General features: G+C 47.9%; 1 protein-coding gene across 2 annotated transcripts; it reads right to left on the bottom strand.

The window, feature by feature from the left end:
- Nucleotides 1–313: 313 nt before the first annotated feature.
- On the bottom strand, nt 314–22,982 carry LOC309659100 (inactive ubiquitin thioesterase OTULINL-like). 2 transcript variants are annotated; one of them, XM_082478864.1, is made up of 8 exons: nt 22,781–22,982; nt 7,161–7,320; nt 7,043–7,074; nt 6,845–6,936; nt 5,930–6,079; nt 3,574–3,702; nt 2,394–2,663; nt 314–1,557 (listed from the first exon to the last, which is right to left on the bottom strand). In XM_082478864.1, the coding sequence occupies exons 1-8, from the start codon at nt 22,842–22,844 to the stop codon at nt 1,384–1,386; spliced, it is 1,071 nt and encodes a 356-aa protein (XP_082334990.1). In that variant the 5' UTR covers nt 22,845–22,982; the 3' UTR covers nt 314–1,383. The 2 variants fall into 2 exon arrangements, with proteins under 2 accessions (XP_082334990.1, XP_082334989.1); XM_082478863.1 differs by having other exon boundaries at nt 1,475–1,798.
- Nucleotides 22,983–23,785: the final 803 nt, after the last annotated feature.

Genomic DNA, 23,785 nt, shown 5'->3' with positions numbered 1-23,785 from the left:
AAAAAGTATTTCCAAAATAAAGATGACCAAAAGCTAGTTAGCCTGAGTATATTAGTTGTCTACTGCTGCTGTGTAACACATTACCAGAAACTTAGCGACTTAAACAGCATATCATCTATTGTCTTACAGGTCTGTAGGCTAGAGGCCTGACATGGGCTCCACTGGGCTCCAATCAAAGTGTTGGCAGGGCCACGTTCCCCTCTGGAGGCTCTAGGGGAGAATCTGTTCCCTCGCCTTTTCCAGCTTCCAGAGGCCACCCACATTCTTTGGCTTGTGGCTCCTTCCTGAAACTGCAGTAACTTCCTTCCTGTATCTGCTGTAAGTAACCAACGCCAGCAGTGTTGCATCTGTCTCTGACTGTCCTTCCAGACCTCACATTTCCCTCTGACTGACACTCTCCCAAGTCCCTCTTCCACTTTAAGGACCCTTGTGATTATGTTGGGCCCACCTGCAGAACCCAGACTACTCGCCCTATTTCAAGGTCAGTGGATTAGTCCCTTAATTCCACCTGCAGCCTTGTTCTCCTTTGCCATTTGACCCGACATATTTACAGGTTCTGGGGATTAGGAGGCAGGATTCTCCCTACACACATTAAATACACATGTAAATACACATTAAATACACCGTTTAATATTTTTGTGACAGTACAATGATTGTCATTCAGCTGCCTTAATCTACAGAACTGATCTCTGATCTATATAAAACATATTAAACTAGCCAGATGCGATAGTAAAAAAAAAAAAAAGATGTAAAACAAATTGTACAACATTACAAAGTAGTGGCTATGTGTACATATGTGTTTAGATATATATATATAAAATTATACATGTTTATGTGTGTGTGAGTGTAAATACACACACACACACACACACACACACAATTTTAAAGTTAATCAAATGGTTCTGGAAAATTAATATACCATAGATATTCCTGGGAAGGTAATGCTTATAAAATAAGGCCATGTTTATGAAGATCCAAAATCAGTCAAAGATAAGATTCTTAACAAAGAACATAAAGATTATAGACAAAGAAATTCCTTCCCTTTAGTCCTTTTCCCCTACTTGTTTTCTTCTCGCTTTCTTCCTGTTGTTGTTCTTCCCAAACTAAATGTCCTTGTGCTCTGTTGTGGGTGAAATGACCAGAGCCTTTACAAACGAGGTCAAACCACCAACCCACAAATACATTAGTGCAGGGGCTCTGGAGGAAATCACTGGAAACAAAGGGAAGGCACGTGGGTCTCCGTCCAGTGTACCTGTAATCCTGGAAAGGGAGGTCCCGATTCCTCCAGTGGCAGCAATACTAGCTTTGCTTTTCTAGAAACAAACATTACTTGCAAGTGTGACCACTGTCACCGGCGAGAGCTGGTGCCCGGTCCAGGCAGACTTAAAAGACAGGAATGTGATAGTGGCGGTCATTCTCAGTCAGCAGGGAGACCTCCGGCCACTCCCTGAGCGACTCCTCTGGGTAGCAGACTTCAAAGTCTCTGGAGTTAAACCTGAACAGTCTGAACACTTTTATCTTTACTTCCAGGGAGTATCCAAGTACAAACATATCAATCTGGGGAAGAGATGAAAGAGAGGTCACAGATACACATTTCCAAATTCCCACCTCTCACCAGCGGAGGGCGAGTATTCTTCTGCAGCTCATGAGATGACGATGTACTTGCTGACAGACCCACACATGGACCAGGGAGTGGGCACGGGGCTGGGGACGAACGTCCGCGGTGCGGAGGGCAGGGGACAAGCGGAGAAATTTCTCTCTCTGGGGAGTAGCGTGAAGAAATCACAGGGAAAGCTGCCTGGAAAAAAAAACTAATAAAGGAATGCTTACAGTAAAAGTTACACTGTTTGTTTTTCGAACGGTTTTTTTTTTTTTATCGTTTTAAATCAATTTTTATTAAAATGTCAGATGATTTTGAGCACCTCCTAGGAAAGGAAAGGAAAGCAAAGCAAAGCAAAACGAAAGCCCTTTTCTATGGGGAAATAAAAGCATTGTCTGGACTTCTTTTAAAATTTCAATAACTTCTATTTGTCTGCACTAAGTAGCCAAATGCTCTCCCAGATGTTGCCTCAGTTTGCAGCTGGACTTGCTCCTGGGTAACCTCTGTTGTGGGAAAGCCTGTTACCGCCCGAGAGGCAGCGGGAAGGTCAGGAACGCTCCCAGCACTGCCGCCCGCCAGCCACAGGGCTGCAAAGACGCAGCAGCCAGCACCGGGCAGGAAGGTTTATCACTCTTCGTTTCCTCATTTGAGGGCACTCATACCCACCCGCCACCTCTTTGCAGCTGGATTTATCATGGCTGAAAGCAAACTACAAACAAACAAACACCTATGTGCTCAGGTGTTGCCAGCACCGTCCTTCATCAAACACACACGATTCTTCTGCCCCATTTACCTGCTCTAGTCCACACGTGTCACCTACAGAGTTCAGGTGATTCATCATGAAGCTCAAAGGGTCGGAAGAGGTTTCCCGGGTAAACAGGAGTCGAAAAAGACTGGGAATGACATTTGTGGTCTTCATTTGTTCATAAGCCTCAGTGACTTGATAGAGCATGATGAACTTCAGAGCTTCGTAAAGTTTACACTCCAGGATAGCATCAGAAAAAAGGGCGTTGCACATGCTTCCTCGCTTGTGATAATCTTTAATTCCACTAAATTCAGTCCACTAAAAGCAAACACAGATGTAAAGTGAAACTTAAACGGCAAAGGTGAATACATACACTGTTGCATAATTTTTAAAGTACTTATAAAACAAACCAGAGATTAATAGAGGGGAGTCGAACTTTAACTTTTCATTTTATATCATTTGACACTGATTTTTTTAACCCTAAGTACTTATTACTTTTACAATAACAAAATATTTCATTTAAACTAGTTTTTCAAAAAAGCACCACCTACTAGGTAAAATACTAAACAAGTCAGTTTCCTAAAGCTGCCTCTAAGGGTGTTGGGTTACACAAAGGACATTCCAGTGAAGAACAGTACTAATTAGTATTCTTTCTTTACCACTCACTGTGTGCCAGGGTGGGGTACAAAGCAATCTACGTGCATTCTCTCATTAAATCCTTACAATAACTGTACAGGGTTGAGACTATTCATATTTTAGTTTTACAGATCAGAAAACCATGGCACAAAAATGGTATTTCCCAAGGAGGATTCATTTCAATGATCTAAAATCTGTGTTTATTAAGTGCAGGGAAAAAAATCTTAGTCAAATTAGTCCCCAAGTTACTAATAGGCACATTTCAGAAGGGCATTTCCCAGTGCCTTGTCTGGACCTTGCACCGCATTTTTCTGGGGAAACAACAAAGGTACGTGATTGTTAAGGTTTCTGACCAGTCCACAAAAGCCCTCTTAGCCCATAATAGGTCTAATCATCACGTAGAACAACACTGCTCTCGTTCATCACTTGGAAGGAGAAAGAAGAGCAGGAAAGGAAATGGTCAGTTACTAGAAGACTATTTCTGCCTGCACTTCCTACTTGCGGGACATAAAGGGGCATGCCTGACATGCAGAAAAGGGGCTGCGTGTGGGATGCATGCTTTCATTCCTAGTTTTCCCCCCTAAAGACTCACCTGTGTTTTCAATAATTCCACACATTTACGTAATTTTCCAAACACATTCGAACCTGTATACTTCTCAGGACCAAAACTGTATTGCTGGATCCAATTACAACCTTGTGAAAAGAGCAGTTTTTCAGGAAGCTTGAAAAGGAAGTAGATGCCAACAGTGATCAGTATCTCAACAGGTCTGACACACAATTTGGAATATGTCACAGGAGATAATCTTATCTCATTCAGAAATCTTCATTTGAAAAGACTGTAACAACAGTTAAGTAAAAACGTATAGTCTTGTTTTAGATTTGTGGATTAAGTGATTTGGATCATCTTAATTCACAGTTTCACAACTGATGAAAACCTAAATGAAGATTACGTCTACAGAAACAATCTTTTTGGATAAAACATTTCCCGAACTTCCTAGGTATCTCCCTTTAGAAATTATTTTTAACCAAGCACCGTTAGAGTGACATAGTACATCAGGGAAATGTGGATTGTAGAAGGATGCACTTTGGGGTTCAAACCTGGCTCTGTCACTCGCCTGCTGAGAGACTGCTCAACCAGCACTGGTTATGTAACCTCTCAGCCTCATCTCCACTGTAATGGAGACAATGACGCTTGTCAGAAATCAATGCAAGTACTAGCCATTTTGCAGGACTCTTGTTGGGACTAAATAAGATTATAGAATACGTAGGAATCTGATCCACTGTGGGTGTCTGATACATTTTCCCACCCAGCCGAGCTTGTGGAGCCCAGGGCCTCGGCTAAGTTCTCTGTCCTCAGCAACTAGCAGCAGGGCTGGCACACAGCATACACTTAACTGCTAGATGCAATCAAACTACCAATAAAAACAGCTCCAAACGGAAGATGTTAAGGAAATAGACCGTGTGTAGTTACATATATGCAAATACTTTATATTTCTTTGCTCCTCCATCCTTAAATGTACATCTGTGGTTAGGCATACTACTTTCAAATAAAAATTAAGGTTATTCATAAGACTGTGCTGCTTTACACTGTTAAGAAAATGAAAAAAAACAAGGTACTGACTGGGAGAAAATATTTGCAAATGACATAGCTGATGAAGTACTCGTATTCAGAATATATAAAGAATTCTCAAAACTCAATATTAAAAAAACCCAAACAACCTAATAAAGAATGGGCAAAAGATCTGAATGGAGACTTCTCCAAGGAGGTAATGTTGATGGTAAATAAGCACGTGCAAAGATGCTCAATATCATTACCCATTAGGGGAATGCAAACAAAAAACAATGACACAAATGCACCCCTATTAGAATGGCTAAGAAACAAAACAATAAACCTGAGAACGTGGAGCAACTGGAACTCATACGTTATTGGTGGCAAAATGGCAGAGCCAGTTTGGAAAAGAGTTGCCAGGTTCTTATAAAGTTAAACATAAACCTATCATGTGACCCAGCTATCTCACTCCTAGGTATTTACCCAAAAGGAATGAAAACTTACATTCATACAGAATCCTGTATGGGAATATTTATAACAGCCTTATTCATAATTGTCAACAACTGGAAGCAATCTGGGGACCTCCCTGGTGGTGCAGTGGTTAAGACTCCGCGCTCCCAGTGCAGCGGGCCCGGGTTTGATCCCTGGTCAGGGAACTAGATTCCACATGCGTGCCACAACTAAGAGTTCACATGCCACAACTAAGAAGCCTGCGAGCTGCAACTAAGGAGCCCGCCTGCCGCAAGTAAGACCCAGGGCAACCAAATAAATAAAGAAACTGGAAGCAATCCAGATGTCCTTCAACTCATGAATGCATAAACAAAATATGTTATATTCATATCAAGGAACACCATTCAGCAATAAAAGGAGTGAACTCCAAATCCATGGAACAACATGGATGAACTACAAATGCATTATGCTAAGTGAAAGAGGCAGATTCAAAAGGCTACACACCGAATAATTCCATTTATGTGACATTCTGGAAAAGGCAAAACTAAAGGGACGGAAGACATATCAGTGGTTGCCTGGGGTTGGGGGTGAGAGAAGGACTGACAAAAAGGGATACGAGGGATTCTCTGGGGTTGAGGTTACACACTGTGCTTGTCAACACTCAAATAACCATAGAGTAGAAAAGTGAATTTTAGCAGACCACCTAACTTATAAAGGACAGATGCCCTTCTCAAGAAAAGATGCCGGCATTAAAAACAAACACAGTTGAGTGCGACTATCCTTCTGAGATGATTTGTTTGCAAACTGACATGAGAGACAGAGGACTGGGCTAAAGGACCTTCAGTCTCCTGATGCCCTGTGCACAAAGCCACCCACAGAAGACCCCGAGCACCTGTGTTGCAGTCCCCGTCAGTGCGGCCTTTCCCGAACTTCCGGTGTGAGAACGTACCTTCACAATATCTTTCTCTTTCATCCAGGATGGGAAAGAGAGGCCCTGGCTGAAGACTTGGAAGAGCACCGACCTTAGTGCGTCGTAGTTGTCTCTCCTTACTTGTCGGACACATTTAATGTGCCGCTGCCAAAACAGCTCCTTGTAAGCCTATGAGCACGAGAGGAGAGGCTGTCGTTAATTCCACTGGACGAGAGAGTAAAGAAAGCAAATCCACTGCATCTTCAGCAAGGTGTTACTCCCCAGTAAAGCGGACAACAGAAACAAAACAATTATAAATTATGAATGCGAACACGTGTAATTTTCAAGTGACTTTTGTGTGTATGGAGTCCATGTCGTGCTATTTTAGCTGGTAACTTCCTGGAAGCCCAGAGCCGGGAAATGTCATTCTGGGGAGATGATGTCTACAACCTGAACACAGTGAAAAATACTATATATACTTTTAAGCCCATGCTAAAGTGTCATTTAAATGTACTTTTCTTTTTCCTTCTCTCTCTCGCTCTCTTTTTTTTTTTTTTTGGCTTTAGCTAGTGACAAGGTTGGACAGCACTGCTGGGAATATTTACCAAGATTGGTCTGATGGAAAGTTCTAAAAATCCTCAAAATGTTTTATGTCAAGGTGCCTGAATCCCTTCAAGGACAGTCCTTGCAGATGTGTTCATAGGCCTGGCCAGGAGGGAGCTGAAAAGGGTATAACGCTCAAGTGTCCTGAAATTACGGGCCTAATTTACCTAAGTCCTCGAAGGCACTAGCTCTAGGTGAAAGGCCTGAACGCAATGTCTAGCAGCTGTTTGGCTTTTAATTAGAGCCACGGTTGTTCCTGGTGCCACATTTGGTAAAGCAGAATGGAATGCGTGTTTCCCGATTTTTACACACAAATTCTCCACCCACCACGAGCTGTATAAACAGACACACCTTCCTCATCAGCTTGGCATGGGGTGTCTCTCCTTTCCATTCTCTTGCACAATAACTGAGTATATCAACTTCTGCCTCCACGCTGAGGTTCCCTGAACCAAATCAAAGATACAAGGTGGTGAATTTTCCCTTTCCTTTCCCTTCTTGAACCCTCTCTGCACTTTAAAAATAAGGAAACATATGCATGAAAATATTGACTTTTGAATCTCCTCTGCAGATATCCAATCCACCTAAAAGATAAGGGAACGATAATATCAAAATTCTATTTTAAACAGCAAGGGCATTTTTGAAAATTAAAGATGACATAGCCACATACCTTTTCAGCCAGTGCCCTAAATATAAATGTAGCCTTCTGAAGTAGCAGAGGGTGCCCACCAGAAATGAAACTGCCAACGTCACTGACCCCTTTGCTACTCTCCACGCGGCATCTAAGGCTTGGCTGGTGACGAGCGTCCAGGAGTGAACTTGGTCATTTCCTACAAAAATTTAATAATAATAATAATAATACTGTATAGCATGGGGAACTATATTTAATATACTCGATAAACCATAATGGAAAAGAATATAAAAAGGAATGTATATATGTGTCTAACTGAGTCACTTTGCTGTACGGCAGAAATTAACATTGTAAATCAACTATACTTCAATAAAAAATAAAATAAATATACATCACAATTACACAAGCCTGCTTTGTTTAAGGGGGAAAAAAAGATACACTGGATAATTTTACCTGTAAAGAGTCTATCATTGATTTATATAAACATTTTTTAAAGCATTTGAAAATTCAATCTAAAAATTAAAGAAACACCTAGTTCTCCTATAATCAGTGTCACATATGAGGATATCTTTGTTCTACGGAATTCAAGAGGAACAGGGCACATAAAGAGCGTGGGTTTCGGAATCCCTCAGACCTGAATTTAAAACCCGTTTCTCCTACTTATTCAGCTGTCTGACTGTGGGACACCTCATTTCTCTTACCCTGAATTTTCTTGACTGTAAAATGGGAGTGAAAATACCGACCTCGCTGGAGAAAGATGGAATGAAATCATTTAAGAACCAGCACAGTGCGCCTTGCACCGTGTAGAATATCTGTTAAATCCAAGAATGACCAAGGGAGTCTGCTCAGCACCGAGCCCACAGGAGTCAGTCACACCAGGGGCGTCTCCTGCCGTGTGGCCACCACCCACTTTTGCCCACGGCGATACTCTTAGGTCATTACGGGCCGTAACACATGCCATCATCTGAACGCACAGAACGAGACTCAGACAGCAGGCACAGAGACATCGTTTCCAGAAAGTGGGCCACTTAGAATAGTCGTGGATGGAGCTAGGTGTGCAGCTTACAGGGTACACTACGATTCCTGATGTGACAGGAGAGAAAATTCACAGGCCAGGAGAGCCCAAACTACGTACTTGCAATATTTTACTATGTGCAGCAGATTCCTAATTATATTATGTTTGAACACGTAAAATGCTGAAGTACAAATGAGGAAGAGAACTTTTGAATGGTGGCCAAACCTCCTGGGGTTCATTGTGCAACAGTTCCCTCCCTGGCACATTGGTTTAGTAAAATTCCAATGATTAACTGTAGTAAAAGCCTCCTGGATTCGGAATCTACAATTTTAGCATTTTTGATCGTATGGATATTTGATATGTGTATCTCAGTAAAGTTGCTATACATTCTCAATAAAGAAATATATATACTCTCAATAAAGAAAGAATTTACCAGCAAATAAAGAAATAAAGTTACCAACAAATAAAAATATGCATGTTTATAATTATTTAAAAGTACATTTTTTTATTATTCAATTAAACTATTTATTTTTAGATTGTTGTACATTCATATGCAGCTCTGAGAAATAAGCTTGTAAGAGGCAGAGAGACATCATGTACACTTTACTGGAAAAGTACATTTTCAAAAGCAGGTACTTACCTGTTTAAAACAATTGATTAGCTGTTAATTATGTATTTACTTCTACTAGATATTTAGTACAAAGTTTTTAATGAATTGCTTAAAAACGTAAGCTATAATGCCTTTGCATCTATAATTCAGACTTTTATTAAAAAGTCTACATTATTCTTCTTAAAGAATGTATAATATTTTAGTATAAAGAGAGAGCATCATATGTGTACATAATCACTGCCTTGTTGACGAGCATTTGGATTGTTTCCCAGTTTTTCACTTTTACAAACATTTTCCTCCAACAGTCCTCGTGGACTCACGGTATCTTTTAGGATAATTTCTAGAAGAGGAAACTCTGGGTCAAAGGGTGTGCACATTTCCAGATGTTACAGACGTTGCCAAAGTGCCCCCCTCAAACAGTTGACACTCCCGCCACATGTACGAGCCTCCGTTTCCCTAAACCCCAGGACCGGCTATGATTCCTCACTGCAGTAACACGTTCACAGCTCTTCCTCTGTGAAGAGCCTTTTAGAGCATCTGCCTGCTCCCCACCGGCTCGTCCTGGTGTTTGCGTGCACTTGGAGGGCTGGGGGCTGGCTGCTGGCCCCTCCACGGGGCACTGCTCTCACCCGCCGCACACGGACTCCAATCGACGGGCTGCATTCTTAAAAGATACTGCCCGGCCCCTCGGGGCACTTGATTCGAGACCCCTGAAATAGGGGCTTCTCCTGAGCGTGAGGCCTCTCGACAGCTGCCAGGGCCTCCATGGGGACCCACCGCAGATTATGTTCTCCTCACACCTACACACACGCGCGCGCGCATACACACACACACACACACACACGCACTTCCCTAGCCTACTGCCCTAATCCTTGAAATTAAACCCACCTCCAACCCAAGAAAGGGCGATATGATCAACTTCTCAGAAAAAAACATGTGAGGGCTCAACACCCCCTTCCCATGCAAACCAAGAATACGAGCCTAAACTCCTTGTATCCACTCTACCCAGTGCACCCACAGGTACTGGTCAAGTGACTCAAGCCAAGAAGGGCCAGGGAGCGTATCATGGGGGCTGGTGTGGGTACCAGGGAGCGGCCTGGAGGCGGGACTCAGGAGGTCACAGGGGAGTGGGCTGCGGCTCAGAGACAACCCCGAGGTGTTCACATAACTTCGTATGAAAATATTATCAGGAGTGGGGCTTTGACAGTTCAAAAGAGCTACAGTTTGAGCTTTTGCTACGTGCCATACCCTGTGGCAATCGTTTTACAGAAATTGTCTCATTTGCTCCTAGAAACGCAGTGGCGTAAGGAGGCCCTGGTCCTGCAGTACACGGGGTGGGTGACTCCATGCCCCCACGTGCCTGTCCCTTAACCCCGGGAAGGAGGGCAGCAGGACAGCCCAGCGCCGGGGACGCAGGGCGGCTCAGGGGCTCCTCTCGCTGGTAACACGGAGGCCCCCTTGGAGCTGCGAGATGGTTTAAGGAAATGTTGGGAAAAGTGCCGAGCTCGTGGCTGGGCACACGGCAAGTACCCAAAACATGTTCATTATTATTTTATCACCTGAGGACACTGCGAGGGAGAGAACGATGAAATAAGCCGCAGAGCTAGAATTCAAACACACGGGGCAATGCGATGCGGAAGCTGGACGCTGTCCCACTTGCCTACCCTGCCTCTGAATGATGGAGCTGAGTGAATCCCAAACCAGCTCTGCTACAGCAAGTGGAATCCAGACTCTTTAAAAAGAGAGTTTAAAAAATCTCTCCTGCATGTATCAATAACTGGATTACAACTCAAAACAACAGACACGGAGGAGAACGCCATAAATGAGGCACCCAGCAAAATACTATCATGATCACAGCTTTGATGATCTCCTGAGTCAAATCTCATTTCCCCCAAAGCAGCCGAGACGGGATAAGATCTTCCATGTCAGAATCTTCCCGGGGTCCCCCTCGGCCAACCGGCCAGGGAGAAGTCAGCACCAGCCCGCCCAACTTCCCCTCCCCTACCCGGTGCCCTGCCTAACGGGGAGCTGGCCTTGGGGGGCGCCCCCTGGACTAACAGGAAAAGAGAGAAGTCCCACCACCATGGAGTCAGTCTTTCAACATAATAAACAGAGGAGCGAGAACAAGGGCAAGAAACAAGGGGAGTGGGGACGAGGGGTGGCTTTGGCGACGAAGAGGCGGAAAACAAGCGTTGCCAGGAATTATGGATTTGATCCTTTTGAATGCTCATCAAGAGATAAAAACGAAATTTCTTTTTAACCCTTTTGGGCTGGACCGCTTGGGTGGTGGCTGAAATGAGGTGCTACGTGAGGCACCAGGCATTCCTATGACAGCGGAAAGTGGATGAACTAGGTCTTACACACCCCCCCAGTCATCACCATTGCCACCTGCTGAGACCTCAACCCACACAATCCGAGGTAACACTTAGGTAGTTGCGATGTCCTTTGGGTAATGACACCAGAACCTCCTGAAGCCAGCAGTGTGGCCATGCGACACTAAACTCCGATCTGTGATCACTCAGACTACACGTGGCAGATGAGACCACTGACTGGAACTGAAAACATTAAAAGCCACTGTTTTTTTGTGGTAAAACTCTACTTAGCCTTTTTCTTTCCGTTCTCTAAACTGTACCAAAACTGAAATAATTCAAACACTCAAACAGGAAACCAAAAAGAAAAAAACAAACCTGAAAACAAAACTTAAAAGACCCAGAGGAGCCGGAAACCGAGTGATCACGCTGACAGCACTGTGCCCCAGCCTCAGGCTGGCTCGCAGGGAGAGCCCCGGGGTCTGGCTCGCCGCGACACCTGCAGTGGTGCCCCGGCTGGAGCCCGGCCCCTGCCGCGCCCGCCTCCCCGCAGGCCGCCCCTGGGGCTGCAGCGGCACAGGGAGCTCGCTCCACGCTCGGCTCCTCTGCCCCCGGGTCCGGCCCGCTGACGTTCTCCTGAAGCAGAGGCGGCGGCAGAGGAGGCGGATCAAGGGCTACGAGCGAGCGGGCTTCGCGGGGCGGAGCCTAGGCCTGAGCTAAACAGGCGGCAAAGGCGATCTAATTTCCACATTGGAGACAGCAGGGGCAGCGAGACATATCACATGGGAAAATCACCTTGTTAAAAACTTTAAGGTGAAAAATGCTAAATTTAATATAATAAATACAACAGATATTTCTATCAGCTTCAATGCCATATTCTGGTTGATTAGCAGGAGATGGTACGAAGAGTGGCCAAGAGAGATGAATGGGTTGGGAAGCAAATAGGGCCCGGGACGGCCGTGCCCCTTCTCTGTGGCAGGAGTGGTGAAGGGAGGGGGGTGCCCCAGAGAGGAGTACACACAGGCCACGTGGCACAGTGGACTGGGAGGGGCCCGGGAAGCCCCCCTCCCTCCTGCCCCGCGCCCTTCGGTTATGCTACTTCTTCCTACCCTGGGCTGGGCGCCACGCTGGCAGGCAGTGAACTGAAAACACACATGCTCTGGCCCCAGGGAGCTCTTGGTCTGGTGGGAGATGCCCTGCTGTCAGGAAAGGCTACTGGTCAGCTTGCCCAGGCCCACAGGTTAGCACGTCCTGGTGTCGGGGTCCGGCCGAGACACAGAATAACACGAGGCCCTCATGCTGGATGCCAAGGTGGGTCATCGCTCTCAGAGCGGAGTTCTGAGAACCTCAGAGGCTCGAGAATAAAGCAAAATACGGTACATTCGTCCAAACATATAAACTAAGCAATAAGCAAACAGAACGATAAACATACAGAACAAATCCTGTTAGGTCATCAAGGCTTCTGAATAATTTAGAGCAAATGGGAGACTCCTAGAGAAAAGTCAGCACAGTGGAGTGAAAGGCTGCGTTTAAATGGTCTTGGCTCATGCAAAACCATAGGTTAGTTGGGGGTTTTTTTGTATCAGCTATGTGGGAAAGAGAACAAATATGCTCTTAATAAATCTTTGAAATGGTGAGGTCAAAAGACTTTCTACACTTTTGAACTTCAGGTATTAATCCTGCTCAGTTAAGAAACCATGGTCTCCCACTTAGTAGAGTTCTATAACCAACAACTACGAGATCAGTATCACTGAGGAAGAGAACCACCAACGCGAAAGTTTTTATCTCGAAAGTCATGACCAGCGAGACACACAAGGGTAGCCCTGTCATGCAACCAACTTATCAAGGCTACGCGTGCAATCCCACATCCCATAGGACTGGGCATGCTTCACCCAAGGCTCCTGCCAACCAAGAGGCAGCAAACACAGCAGGAAATGCTCCTTGCCAAACACTGAGGGGACTGGGTGCATGTTTTTAATAACACCATAGCTCAGGGTATTTTCAGGTACTGGGCACAGCGTTAGGTGTGTAAAATTCCGCCCATCACTTTAATTTTCTAACCATGTGGCAGAGGTTTAAAACCCACCCAACTACAGAAGCACAAAAGCAGTAGGTGGGATAGGCTCCGGGGACCCCAGAACTCCAGGTCACTGTACCCAGCCAGGCAGACGCCCTGTCCCTGGTCTGGTGGAGACGGCAGGCTGGCGGAACAAGCCTGGGACCCAGTCTTTATTCTGCCATTTTCCAGCTGCAGGACCTCAGATGAATCACTTTGTCTCAACAAAGAGGCAAGAGGTTGGTGTGACCAGAGCTGTCACCACCACTTGACTCGTTACTGCTTGGGGTCACGAGGAACGTGTCTGATTCTTCCTCCACACCACAGCCTTTTAGACCTTTGACAGAAACACGGGATGCTTGGGCCGAAGGGGCTGGAATCCCACTGGTTCTCCAAGGCCTGAGTCACACCAGCCCCTCAAGCAGAATGAATCTCTCCCGCGGTTCCCCCCTGCGCGCACACACACACACACACACACACACACACACGCTGTCCACACTGCAGGCGGGTTCCGGTTCAGTGGATTCATGACTGCGCCCCCCACTGGCTGGAAAGCATTTCTGAGGTGAAAGCTGAAGCTTCATTCGCTGCGGACCTGGCCACCTGATGAGATGTCACACGCACACTTCATCTTTGAAGCCCAGAGAAAGCAAGCAGAAGCCTGAACTTGAACCCACGTGTTCTGACCCAAGGTAAGTGCCCTTTGAATCAACTACCCAACCGCCCTTCCTGAGTAATTCTCTTCCAAGAATGCAAAACAATTAACAAGCATGAACTCAGAAGGCAGCTGTCATTCCCACTGTGCCTTTTTCTCTTCTAGATCAGACACGCCCCCTTCTCTCCACCAGGCCTCACTCGACATGATTTGGTGGCGAGGGGCAGGGGGGTAGTCTCTTCATTATCCCGGTCACCCTTCTCGGGACCCACCCCACACTCAGAGTGAGACCGCAGGTCAGAACACACTGCCCTGAGTGTGACCCAAGCGGGAGAGAATTCAACCACGTGACCACTTCTTCACGCTCCATCGGGAGTCAGCAAGTTTTCTGTGTAGGGTCAGAGAGTATTTTAGGCACTGCCAGCCATCTGGTCTCCGTCCCATCCACTCAGATCGTCCCCGACAGAGGGGAAGCAGCCATCAGACAGTACACAGCGGGGTGGTGTTCCAAGAAAACTTTTTTACAAGACGCTGAAATTTGAATTTCATATAAGTTTCACATGTCAGGAAATGGTATTCTTCTTTTGATCTTTTTTCCAACCATTAAAAAATGTAAAAACCATTCATAGGTCACAGGCCATATAAAAACTGAGTGGGACAGATCTGGCCCGTGGGCCGTGGTTGGCCAGACTCTGCCTAGATGATACATTCACACTAATGCAGCCTGCGATTGTATTAGTATTCAGCCTGCCATCAACCTAAAGCCGTTTAGACCTGTTGCTGGAGCACATCTCCCCATCTGCCGAAGGGGGAGAGAGAAAAGGTGCTTTCATCCCACTGTCCTCAAACCTCCAGGGGGAAGAACTGTCCTGGAGATCTGATACTGGCCTCCACCCCTCTCCCCTCTCCCCTCCCTCTTTCTTGAGGGAGGGAGACTTACCTGATGGCAGGTGTAAGACCCTCTGCTCAGCTCAGCCCCCTCCTCTCCACTAGGATCTGCCTGCCTGCCGAGAGGTGCCCTTGGGGCTGCTGTCTCTCTGGGGGAGAGGCCTGACCTTTGAGGGGAGAGTACAGCTCAGGCACTGCCTGCAAGCCCATCTGGCCATATGACTAAGACACAGGGATTTTATCACCGAGCCGATATTTTAAAAATCCCTGACTTCCGTGTCTACCTTTCAGTTAGTTCAGAACCTGGGAAGGGAAGCAAGGGATTATCCAGATCGCATGTGCAAGCTCTGTGCATTTTAGACCCAGGAGCTGACACACATCCCTGCTAAATTTCACGTTACTGGACTTGGCTCACTGCTCTGACCTGTCATGGCTTCCATGGTGCTCTGTCCCTCTCTCAACTCTTAGACCTTTAAAAACTAAGCTTGTCTTCCACATCCCAAAATAGATCATTTATGAACACGTGACCAAGAGAGAAATAAGGTACACCCTGAGACAAGCCACTTTCGCCACACAGTGATTTTTCCATTAACCAGAATCATTTGGCCTCTGTCGCTACTGGTTACTCATCCTTCTAATTGGCTTCCCTTCTCCAACGCCATTTTCCACTCTGAAGCCAATGGTGTGTGTTCTGTTGGTTTGTTTTTTGTATCTTTTTTTACATTCAATGGATGTGTCATCTCCTATTCAAAAATCTTTCTGGCTTTTCTTACTTATAGGAAAGACCCACTCCTGGCAGCCAGTGGAGTCATCTGGAAAGGCCTCTAAACAAGTGAGAGAGTGATGGGGCATCGCCTATTGCACCATCCCAGCCAGAGGCCTCGGAGAGCTGGTCTTCCCATAACCAGGAACCGGTCTCACCACGTAACCCCAGCCACTGGTGGAACCAACTGAGAAGTCGGGCTGGGCCCACCACTGATGGGAGCCCAGGGCGGAGGTCTCCCTGTCCCCCTCCCCTAGTCTCTACCCCTCGCGGCCCCGTCTACCTTTACGTGGTCCTTCAGATCTGCTCTCCTGAAAAGAAACCAGAGGCTTCAAAACAAACTGGCCAAACATTACAGAGCATCGTACTCGAAGTCTACGGATGCGCCACATCCTGACCAGCGGGGCTCTTAGAAGGACGACCCTCGGGCCCCATGGAAGCAGAATCTGTGTTCTACAGGATCCCCAGCGATTCAAGCGCAACCAAGGCCTGGGAGGCGCTGCCACCGAGACGGAACCATGCTTGCCCTGGCTCCACCTGTGGAGAATCTATTTATTGGCTGGGCGCCGGTCTTGTCTTTAGTTCCCAGGTGATTGCAATGTATCACCGGCGATGAGACGCACTACTCTGGAGTCAGGGCTTCCTCCGTCCTTGGCTGCTTCTGTTAGCTCAAATATACTATCACACGCCTATTGATTTCCAAAACTACCCTTCGGGGAAATCGTGACAGATAAAGAAAAGTCTCACTGGTCGTGTAATCCAACTACCAGTAAGTGCTGCCTGTGTTCTGTGCCTCTTTCCCTTTGGCCAAGGTGAGGGGCTACTTTTACTAGTCAGTTGCTATTTTTCCAAGGCTGGGATCTATGCCTACCTAAAAAAGAACTTTGCTGAAATTAATAATAAAGGAACCCAGGGCTTCCCTGGTGGTGCAGTGGTTGAGAATCTGCCTGCTAATGCAGGGGACACGGGTTCGAGCCCTGGTCTGGGAAGATCCCACATGCCGCGGAGCAACTGGGCCCGTGAGCCACAACTACTGAGCCTGCGCGTCTGGAGCCTGTGCTCCGCAACAAGAGAGGCCGCGATAGTGAGAGGCCCGCGCACCGCGATGAAGAGTGGTCCCCGCTTGCCACAACTGGAGAAAGCCCTCGCACAGAAACGAAGACCCAACACAGCCAAAAATAAATAATAAAATAAATTAATTAATTAAAAAACCACTGTTTGTGGTATTTAAAAAAAAAATAGTAATAATAATAAAGGAACCCAACTACTAATGTGACCTCTGGGGAGGCTGACCAACTCCTCCTGGCTTGCCTGGGGGTCCCCCAGTTTTAGTGCTGAAAAGCTCCTCGTCCGAGGACATCCTTGGTCTCAGGCAAACCAGGACAGGTGCTCACCCTGCCTCCAGGGTCCCCCTTGGTCTGACCCTGACTCTTCCCTACTCTCCCACCTCTTCCTCTTGCTCCAAGATGACTGGCGGCCCTCAGTTCCTCCATCAGGGCTCACTCCTGCCTCCCGGCCTGCCTTTGCCCGTGCTCTTCCCTCATCTGGAATACTCTTCACTTTACTCACTCTCCAGCTCTCAGCTCAAATGTCACTTCCTGGGGCCAAGCTTCTCTGACCCGATCCCAACCCCCAGGCTTGGTCACATCCCTGCTACACTCTCTCACAGCACACGGTGTCCTCTTCCTTCACAGCACGCATCACAGTTTATACAACTGTGTTTGTGTTTGGTTAGTGTCTGTCTCCCTGTGTAGGTGCATGTCTTCAGGACTGGGATTGTGTCTGTTTTCTCTCTGCTTTCTCGGTCCCTAGGAACACGGTAGACAGTTAATAAATATCTGCTGAATAAAGAAGATGAACTGATGTAGTCAGAATCCAGTCCACACGTCTCCACGACAGAGACTGCCAGCCAACCCCAGTATCTGTTCTCTCTTCTTCCACAGGAATACAATCCTGACTTTGGCTGGCATTCCACCTTCCCTACGTGCTGGGTATAGCCCTGTAAGTGAATTCTGGCCAAGAAGTGCTATGTGCAGTTTTCAAAAGGTTCTATTGAGAGGGGTGTGTACTCCTTGCCCTCCCTCCTCCCTCCTAGCTGGAATGTAGGTGTGATAACTGACATTCAGCAGCCATCTTGGATCAGGAAGTAGCTGTGGGCGTGAAACCCCTGCAGGGTGGAAACAAAGTGGAAGGAGCCTGGGCCTCTGACACTATGGAGCCCATTCCAGCCCTGGGGAGCCATGTCTGAGCTTTGCCATAAAAGAAATAAACTTAATTCACTTATTTGGGGTTGTTCTGTTACTCCACCATACCTAATCCTGCCTAACAGCCTCTCTCTTGCTGGTCCCTTCTGACTTCTAACATGCATGTCAGAAATGGTGTGGGAATTCCCTGGTGGTCCAGTGGTTAGAACTCCGCACTCCCACTGCAGGGGGCACGGGTTCAATCCCTGGTCAGGAAACTAAGATCCCACAAGCCATGCGGTGTGGCAAAAAAACAAAAAAGAAAAGAAAAAAGAAAAAAAAGAAATGGTGAGCCACCACTCTGTTTTCCCTTCCCTTAAATACACTCATGTAAATATAAAGCAGGAAGTGAGGCTGTGAAGCGGTCACCTAGTGGGATGGCTTCAGGGTAGTGGAATGAGCAGGCCCCAGGGAGTCAGGAACTCAGCTCCAGGTCTGGTCCTAGACAGTCGAGCAACTTGGACCTCAGCTTCCTCCCCTATAAACAAACACAAGGAGGCCAGGCCACTCACCACCGTTCTCCTCCAAATGCCTCTTTATGTTAACATGTTTCAGAGTTATGTTAGTGGAATAGTCACGCTGTGGTACAGGCACAGGATTTTAAGTAGTTGTGAAACAACTGAGGTTCAACTAAACTCAAAACATTACTCAAAACTTGCCCTACAGGAAAGATGCCTGAGCGTGTACAGAAGATACACGAGACCTTGATAAATGCCAGCAAATACTCCACCCGAGACATGCGTGCTTAGATCTGCAGGTCTATTACACCAGCTGACCTGAAAGCAGAATTCTGATAAAGAGCCTTTTCCGCAAGGGCTTGTCTGGGACCCCAGTTTCTAAATGACAGCAAGAAATAAAAGAGGAAGGTTGAGGAGCCTGGGGGAGCGGGAAGGGAAAGGAGAATTGTACCATCACATGTTACAGGCTCCAAACTTTGAATGAATCGGTGAGGTATATGTGGGAGAAGATGCTGGAATATCCAAGCATGAGGAACAGTGCAGTACAAGGTAGGTCTATAAGCAGTGGCCGTACCAGTCCTCTGTCATGACAATCAGCTGAGTACCCCAAACTGAGTTTAACAAATGTTTAAGAAACAAAAGAGAGGGCTACACCGTGGATAAAACTGATCTAATAAACTCTCAGTTTGAGTGATTTTTCTCTTTATTTCAGATTTCAGAGGAAGGAATCGATGCACCCGAGTCTTGCACTGCTTCAGGTGCAAAACTGAGGGACCCAACATTTATATTAATAATTCGATTGGCTACGTTTGCATTTCACGGTTCGAGGCCAGCCTTAGCTACAAACTGAACTCCCAGTTCATTTGTTAAATACCAAGTAAAATGACACAGAGCTGATCGGGTCCGCTGACTTCAGTGCCACTCAGCCCTTCACATCTGGGTGGTGACTGACTGTCCTCGCCCACGCCGGCCTGGCTGGCCATCTCTTCCACTTCCCCTGTCCTCTCAGCCATTCTGCTGCTTCCACAGCATTTCAACCTATCCTGGCAGGCGATTTGGAAGACACAGAGCACTCAGTTTTCCTGTCACTTTAGCGATCTCACAGCAAAGTTGAGGTCTTCTTGTCACAGATCAACAAATATAACCACGATGTGCCTGCTGTCACTCACTCTAAGACCCAGGGAAAGGTTCTCTCTTTACAGGGAAGAAGTTCAGTCCACTTCAGCTTGGGAGACACAACGCTCCGGGGAACCCTCTCTGCCCCGGCTGAGGGGAGAGACACACAAGGTTCAAAGCCCGCGCCCCTGCCCACCTCCGCTCCTGAGCCACTTGGGAACTGGCCTGTACCCACGAGGTCCTCCACGCCTGGGGGCAGCAGGAGCTCAGGTCCACTGTAATGGGCACATGAGAAGGCAGGATACTTTTTTTTCTTTCAGTGAAAAAGACAGCTGTATTTGATTTACATTTAACAAGATTTACAAAAAGGGGTAGGGGTGGTCCTGGGCTCCTGGCCCCCCCAGATCTGGGCAGTGCCTCCAGGACAGCCTGTCTGACAGGCCGAGACCGGGACCCCCAGGTCTTCTGGGTCCCTTCTGGCCGCCTGGGCCTCAGCGTCTGACGTCCAGCTTGACCTCTGAGGTGGGCCCACGGCACGGAGCCCACCCGGAGTGCGGGTGCCCCACAGGCCAGGCCAGGCCGGGAAGGCATCTTGTGGCTCTGGGGGCCGCAGGCACTCAGGCCCCACCCAAGAGGCCAACCCCAGGTATCTGGGCAGCTGCTGGTGCCCAGGGAAGAGGGCTGGGATTCTGCTTCTAAGTTGGGAGAGGACTCTTGAGAAGCTAACTTCCAATTATCGATACATTATTACTCCCTCTGCCAGAAGACTAACCCTAACTAATAGTCAATAAAAATCAATAACACTGGCAAGCAGAGAAAGAGCTAATAAGGTGTTTTAAATTACTATGTAACTAACATCCAACAGTTCCACATAAACTCAAAGTCAGAGTCACCTGGTTAAATCAACAATGAAAGACTTACTATTAAATTCTTAATTCAGAGGTTTATTGAGCATAGCATCTTACGTGCTACAGTTTCTGGGATTGTTGTTTATTACCTGGGAATCCCAGCAACAGTACTAACAGACAAGGGTCCTTAGAAATGAACATAAACATTTTATTATCCTCTTATTTTAAACATGATGGCCTCTGTCTATTCCGGCTCAATTAAATGAAAAAGTAGAAAAATAGAGTATGACTAGAACAAAAGATCACTGGAAAAATGAGTGTATAAACCAAAACTTTTCCCTGTTGACTTACTGTAACGTGACATTTAAGTGTTCTTCCATTCAATTAATTACAAATCAATAAATGTGTATATAACCTCCGTCTTGAGAACAGATTGTCCTAAGTAACTGAACATGGACCAGAGGATTCAAGTGGGCAGGAGAGAAAGGTCAGATACAATAGTCCATTAACTCCTTTAACTGGTACATAAAGACTTCAGAGCCACGTATAAAGAAACACACGTGTAGGAAGTTTTAACTCGATAATGATGACTTTTTCTCCCGCACACAGACCTGTGAGTTCCCTTGAGCAACAACGATGGTATTAAGTTGATAAGCCAACTTTGCTTTAGAACAGCTTAACTGTGATGAGGTACCTTTGGAACCTAGAGTGCTCCCAGGTATAAGCCTGAATGTTTTAGGAGACAGAAGCGGGCGATGGTTAAGAACATGCTGCGGGAGGAGCCGGGCTGCCAGGGCTTGAATCCCGGCACCACTTACTAGCTGGAAACTCTGAGGAAATTCCGTGACCATTCCGAGCATCACAGGACGGTGGTTGTAGAGATTACATAAGACTATGGGCAGTGTCTCCGTGTCCAGCACCGTGAAGAGAGCTCCAGTACCCACTGTTACTGTGGCAGGGACAACGCTGGGGGCTGCAGACACATAGGACAGCACCCACCCGCTCCGGGGAGCCAGGTGAAAGGTCACTTTCAAATTCAGTCATTGTGCCAATCAAGAATTTCTACTTAGCTAAAACACATGGTGCCAAAATTTACACTTTATTTGCTATTTAATCCATCTCACAGAAACGTAAGAGTAGAAGTATAAAAGTGACAAAACAGGCTGGCAAAAAATAGCAACTGTGGACCACTTGGTTGTAAGCATTCTCTTGTAGGCTCTGTTGCGGGCATGTGTTTTCAATTGCAGTGTTGGCTTTCCTTTTCCTAAGCCCTCAAACTATTTTTTAAGGAGGGAAAATGTTTCCCTTTAGGCTGAAGCTGAGGAAAGAATTCTCTCTGCTCTCACAGTGCTGGCACACCTTGAACTTGGTGCACTGGAAGGGAAAATTCCTGACAATTACATTAAGCCCAGAGTAGATACCCTTCGGCGCCCCCCAGCCAGCTTTTCCCAGCTGTGCCCCACCTCCGCTTCCAGCTTTGCTCTGCCGAAACAACACAGGGAGAAGGGAAGAAAATCACATATGAAAAAGTTCAGATGGATACACCCCCAGGAAATATTTGGCTAATTCTATAAGAATCCAAGGTGCAGAAAGGTTGAAAATTAGTTCATTCTCCAAACTTCTGAGAGTGGGAGATACGTCAATCACAGAATTCTAGACTGGGAGGGGCTTTATGGATCAGCTAGCCTAGTGCCCTCATTTTATGGACCAGGACCCAGAAGCTTCGAGGCCCGCAGTCCTGGGCAAAAGGATGTCTAGAACTCATGTCTTGTCTCCTAGAACTGGGCTGTTTTCACCACACCCGACACTTTGCTGTGTGAATCAAAAGCTCCTGCTGGGACCAAGAATCCGGACTAAGAAGCAGTCCCAGTAACTTCCCATTGACGCTGCGGCACCTGGAACAGGCGTGCTCCCCAAATTCACTCGTGGGCTCTCACCCCCGGGGTGGCCTCCAGGAAAATACACAATCGGGAATGTGCTCCAAGCTGAGAAGCAGATCATCTTCCTCAGACCTGGGGCTGGAAGCATGGCAAGGAAAGCACCCTTCATTCGTCCGGTGAGGGCCCAGCTACGCACGCAGAGGGCAGAGACGCCGCGACACAGGTGGCGCGCGGCGACCTCGGCCACCTGTGCCATACTGGGCTGCCGCTCCTGTCCCTGGTGAGATTTTTGTTTCAAAAGCCAGAGTTTTCTCTGTTGCTCATCGAGTCTCGACTGCTGCGAAGGTGTGGGCCACATCCTCTGCCAGCAAAGCGCGAAACCCGTCAACTTCCCTCCGACAACAATCAAGGGCTCGGAGGGGACACCGAGAAGGGGACACCGGCGCTCGTGGGCGCCAGGGCCCGACCCCAGCCGCTGCCGGGGCACCCCACCCCGCCGCAACGCATCCCAGCCCGCAGGACCCGCTTTCTCTTTCCAGGAACCCGTCTGCTCTGCCTCGGAGGGTCGTTCGCTGCCTCGGCCCGACGGCGCAGTTCCTCACTTAGGGGCGACCCCCGCCCCCGACGGCCCCCCCAAACCCTGCAGCCCGTCCCCCTCCCCGCCCCGGGCAGGGGCGCCCCGGACCTCCCACCCCTGGGATGGCGGGCCCCGAACCTTCCAACCCAGGGCTGCGCCGACGGCCGGCGGGGGCGAGCGCGTCCCGGGCGCCCGCGGCCCCCGCCCCGCCCCGCCCCGCCCCACCGGGCCCCGGGCCCACCTGCGGCGGGGTCGCGAGGTCGTTGCCGCTCCTGCTCCCGCGGGGGGCTCCTCCGCGCCGCCATGGCGGCCGCGGGCTGCTGATGGGCGCGGAGCCTCGACCGCTGGGTCTGTCAGAGGCAGCGGCCGCCGGCCGGCGCCCGGTCTCACTTCCCTGCGGCTGGCGTGCGATAGAGGCGCCGGGAGGGGACCGCAGCCTGCGCTCCCGCCCTGGGAGCCCGCTCGTCGACTGACACACCGGGCCACCAATGGGAGGCCGCGGCGGGGGCGGGGACGGGGCCAAGCGGGCGGGCCTTGCAGGGTGGGCGGGGTCTCCGCGCCTTCTGGGTCGCCAGCCCGGGCTGCGCAGAGCCGCTGGTGCTCCGCGGGGCGGGGGTGGGAAAGCTACTGCTGGGATGCAAACGCCGCTTCTCGGGAAACATCCTGGGGAGTCCACCTGGACGGGTCCTACGACCTCCCTGGCACTTTATATCGAAGGCCCATTGAGTGGGAAGGAAGACTGGTGGGTGGGATGGTGTGGGAGAGGGACTGGTCCCATTTTCCTCTCATGGCAAGGTTACAGCATTCCCTTCCCTGGCCCATACGTTAAACCGCTGGTCGGTCAAGGTTATGGGTGGGCGAGACTGGAATCCAGCTGTTGACCCAGGGCCTGTTCCACTAGACTGGGCAGATTTCCTGATCTTGATTTCCCTCCGGCTCAGCAGAACGGGGTTGTGCTTACTTAGAACTCAGTTTAATTAGGAGCGGTTATTGACAAAGCTGATCATCTGTTAAAGTGGTTTATCACAAGGAAAAAACAAGGCAGTAGCGAATAGTAAAAATAAACAGTCCAACAATAAAAAGGCACTCACAACAAGGTCCTTTCACCCCTGATTTTCTTGTCAGATGACCTTTTTTTTTCACGAGAAAAAGGAAGAAACTTAAAATCTCGGTGAACACTTCCTCCTTCTCCAATATACACAATTCCAGAGACAAACAGACTTGCATGTGACATGGTTTGGTACCT

Source organism: Balaenoptera physalus, assembly GCF_965194825.1.
Source record: "Balaenoptera physalus genome assembly, contig: SUPER_3_unloc_7, whole genome shotgun sequence".
NCBI classification, from domain to species: Eukaryota; Metazoa; Chordata; class Mammalia; order Artiodactyla; family Balaenopteridae; genus Balaenoptera; species Balaenoptera physalus.
The sequence above is the reverse complement of the archived record's forward strand: the minus strand, read 5'-3'. Positions and strand labels throughout refer to the sequence as shown.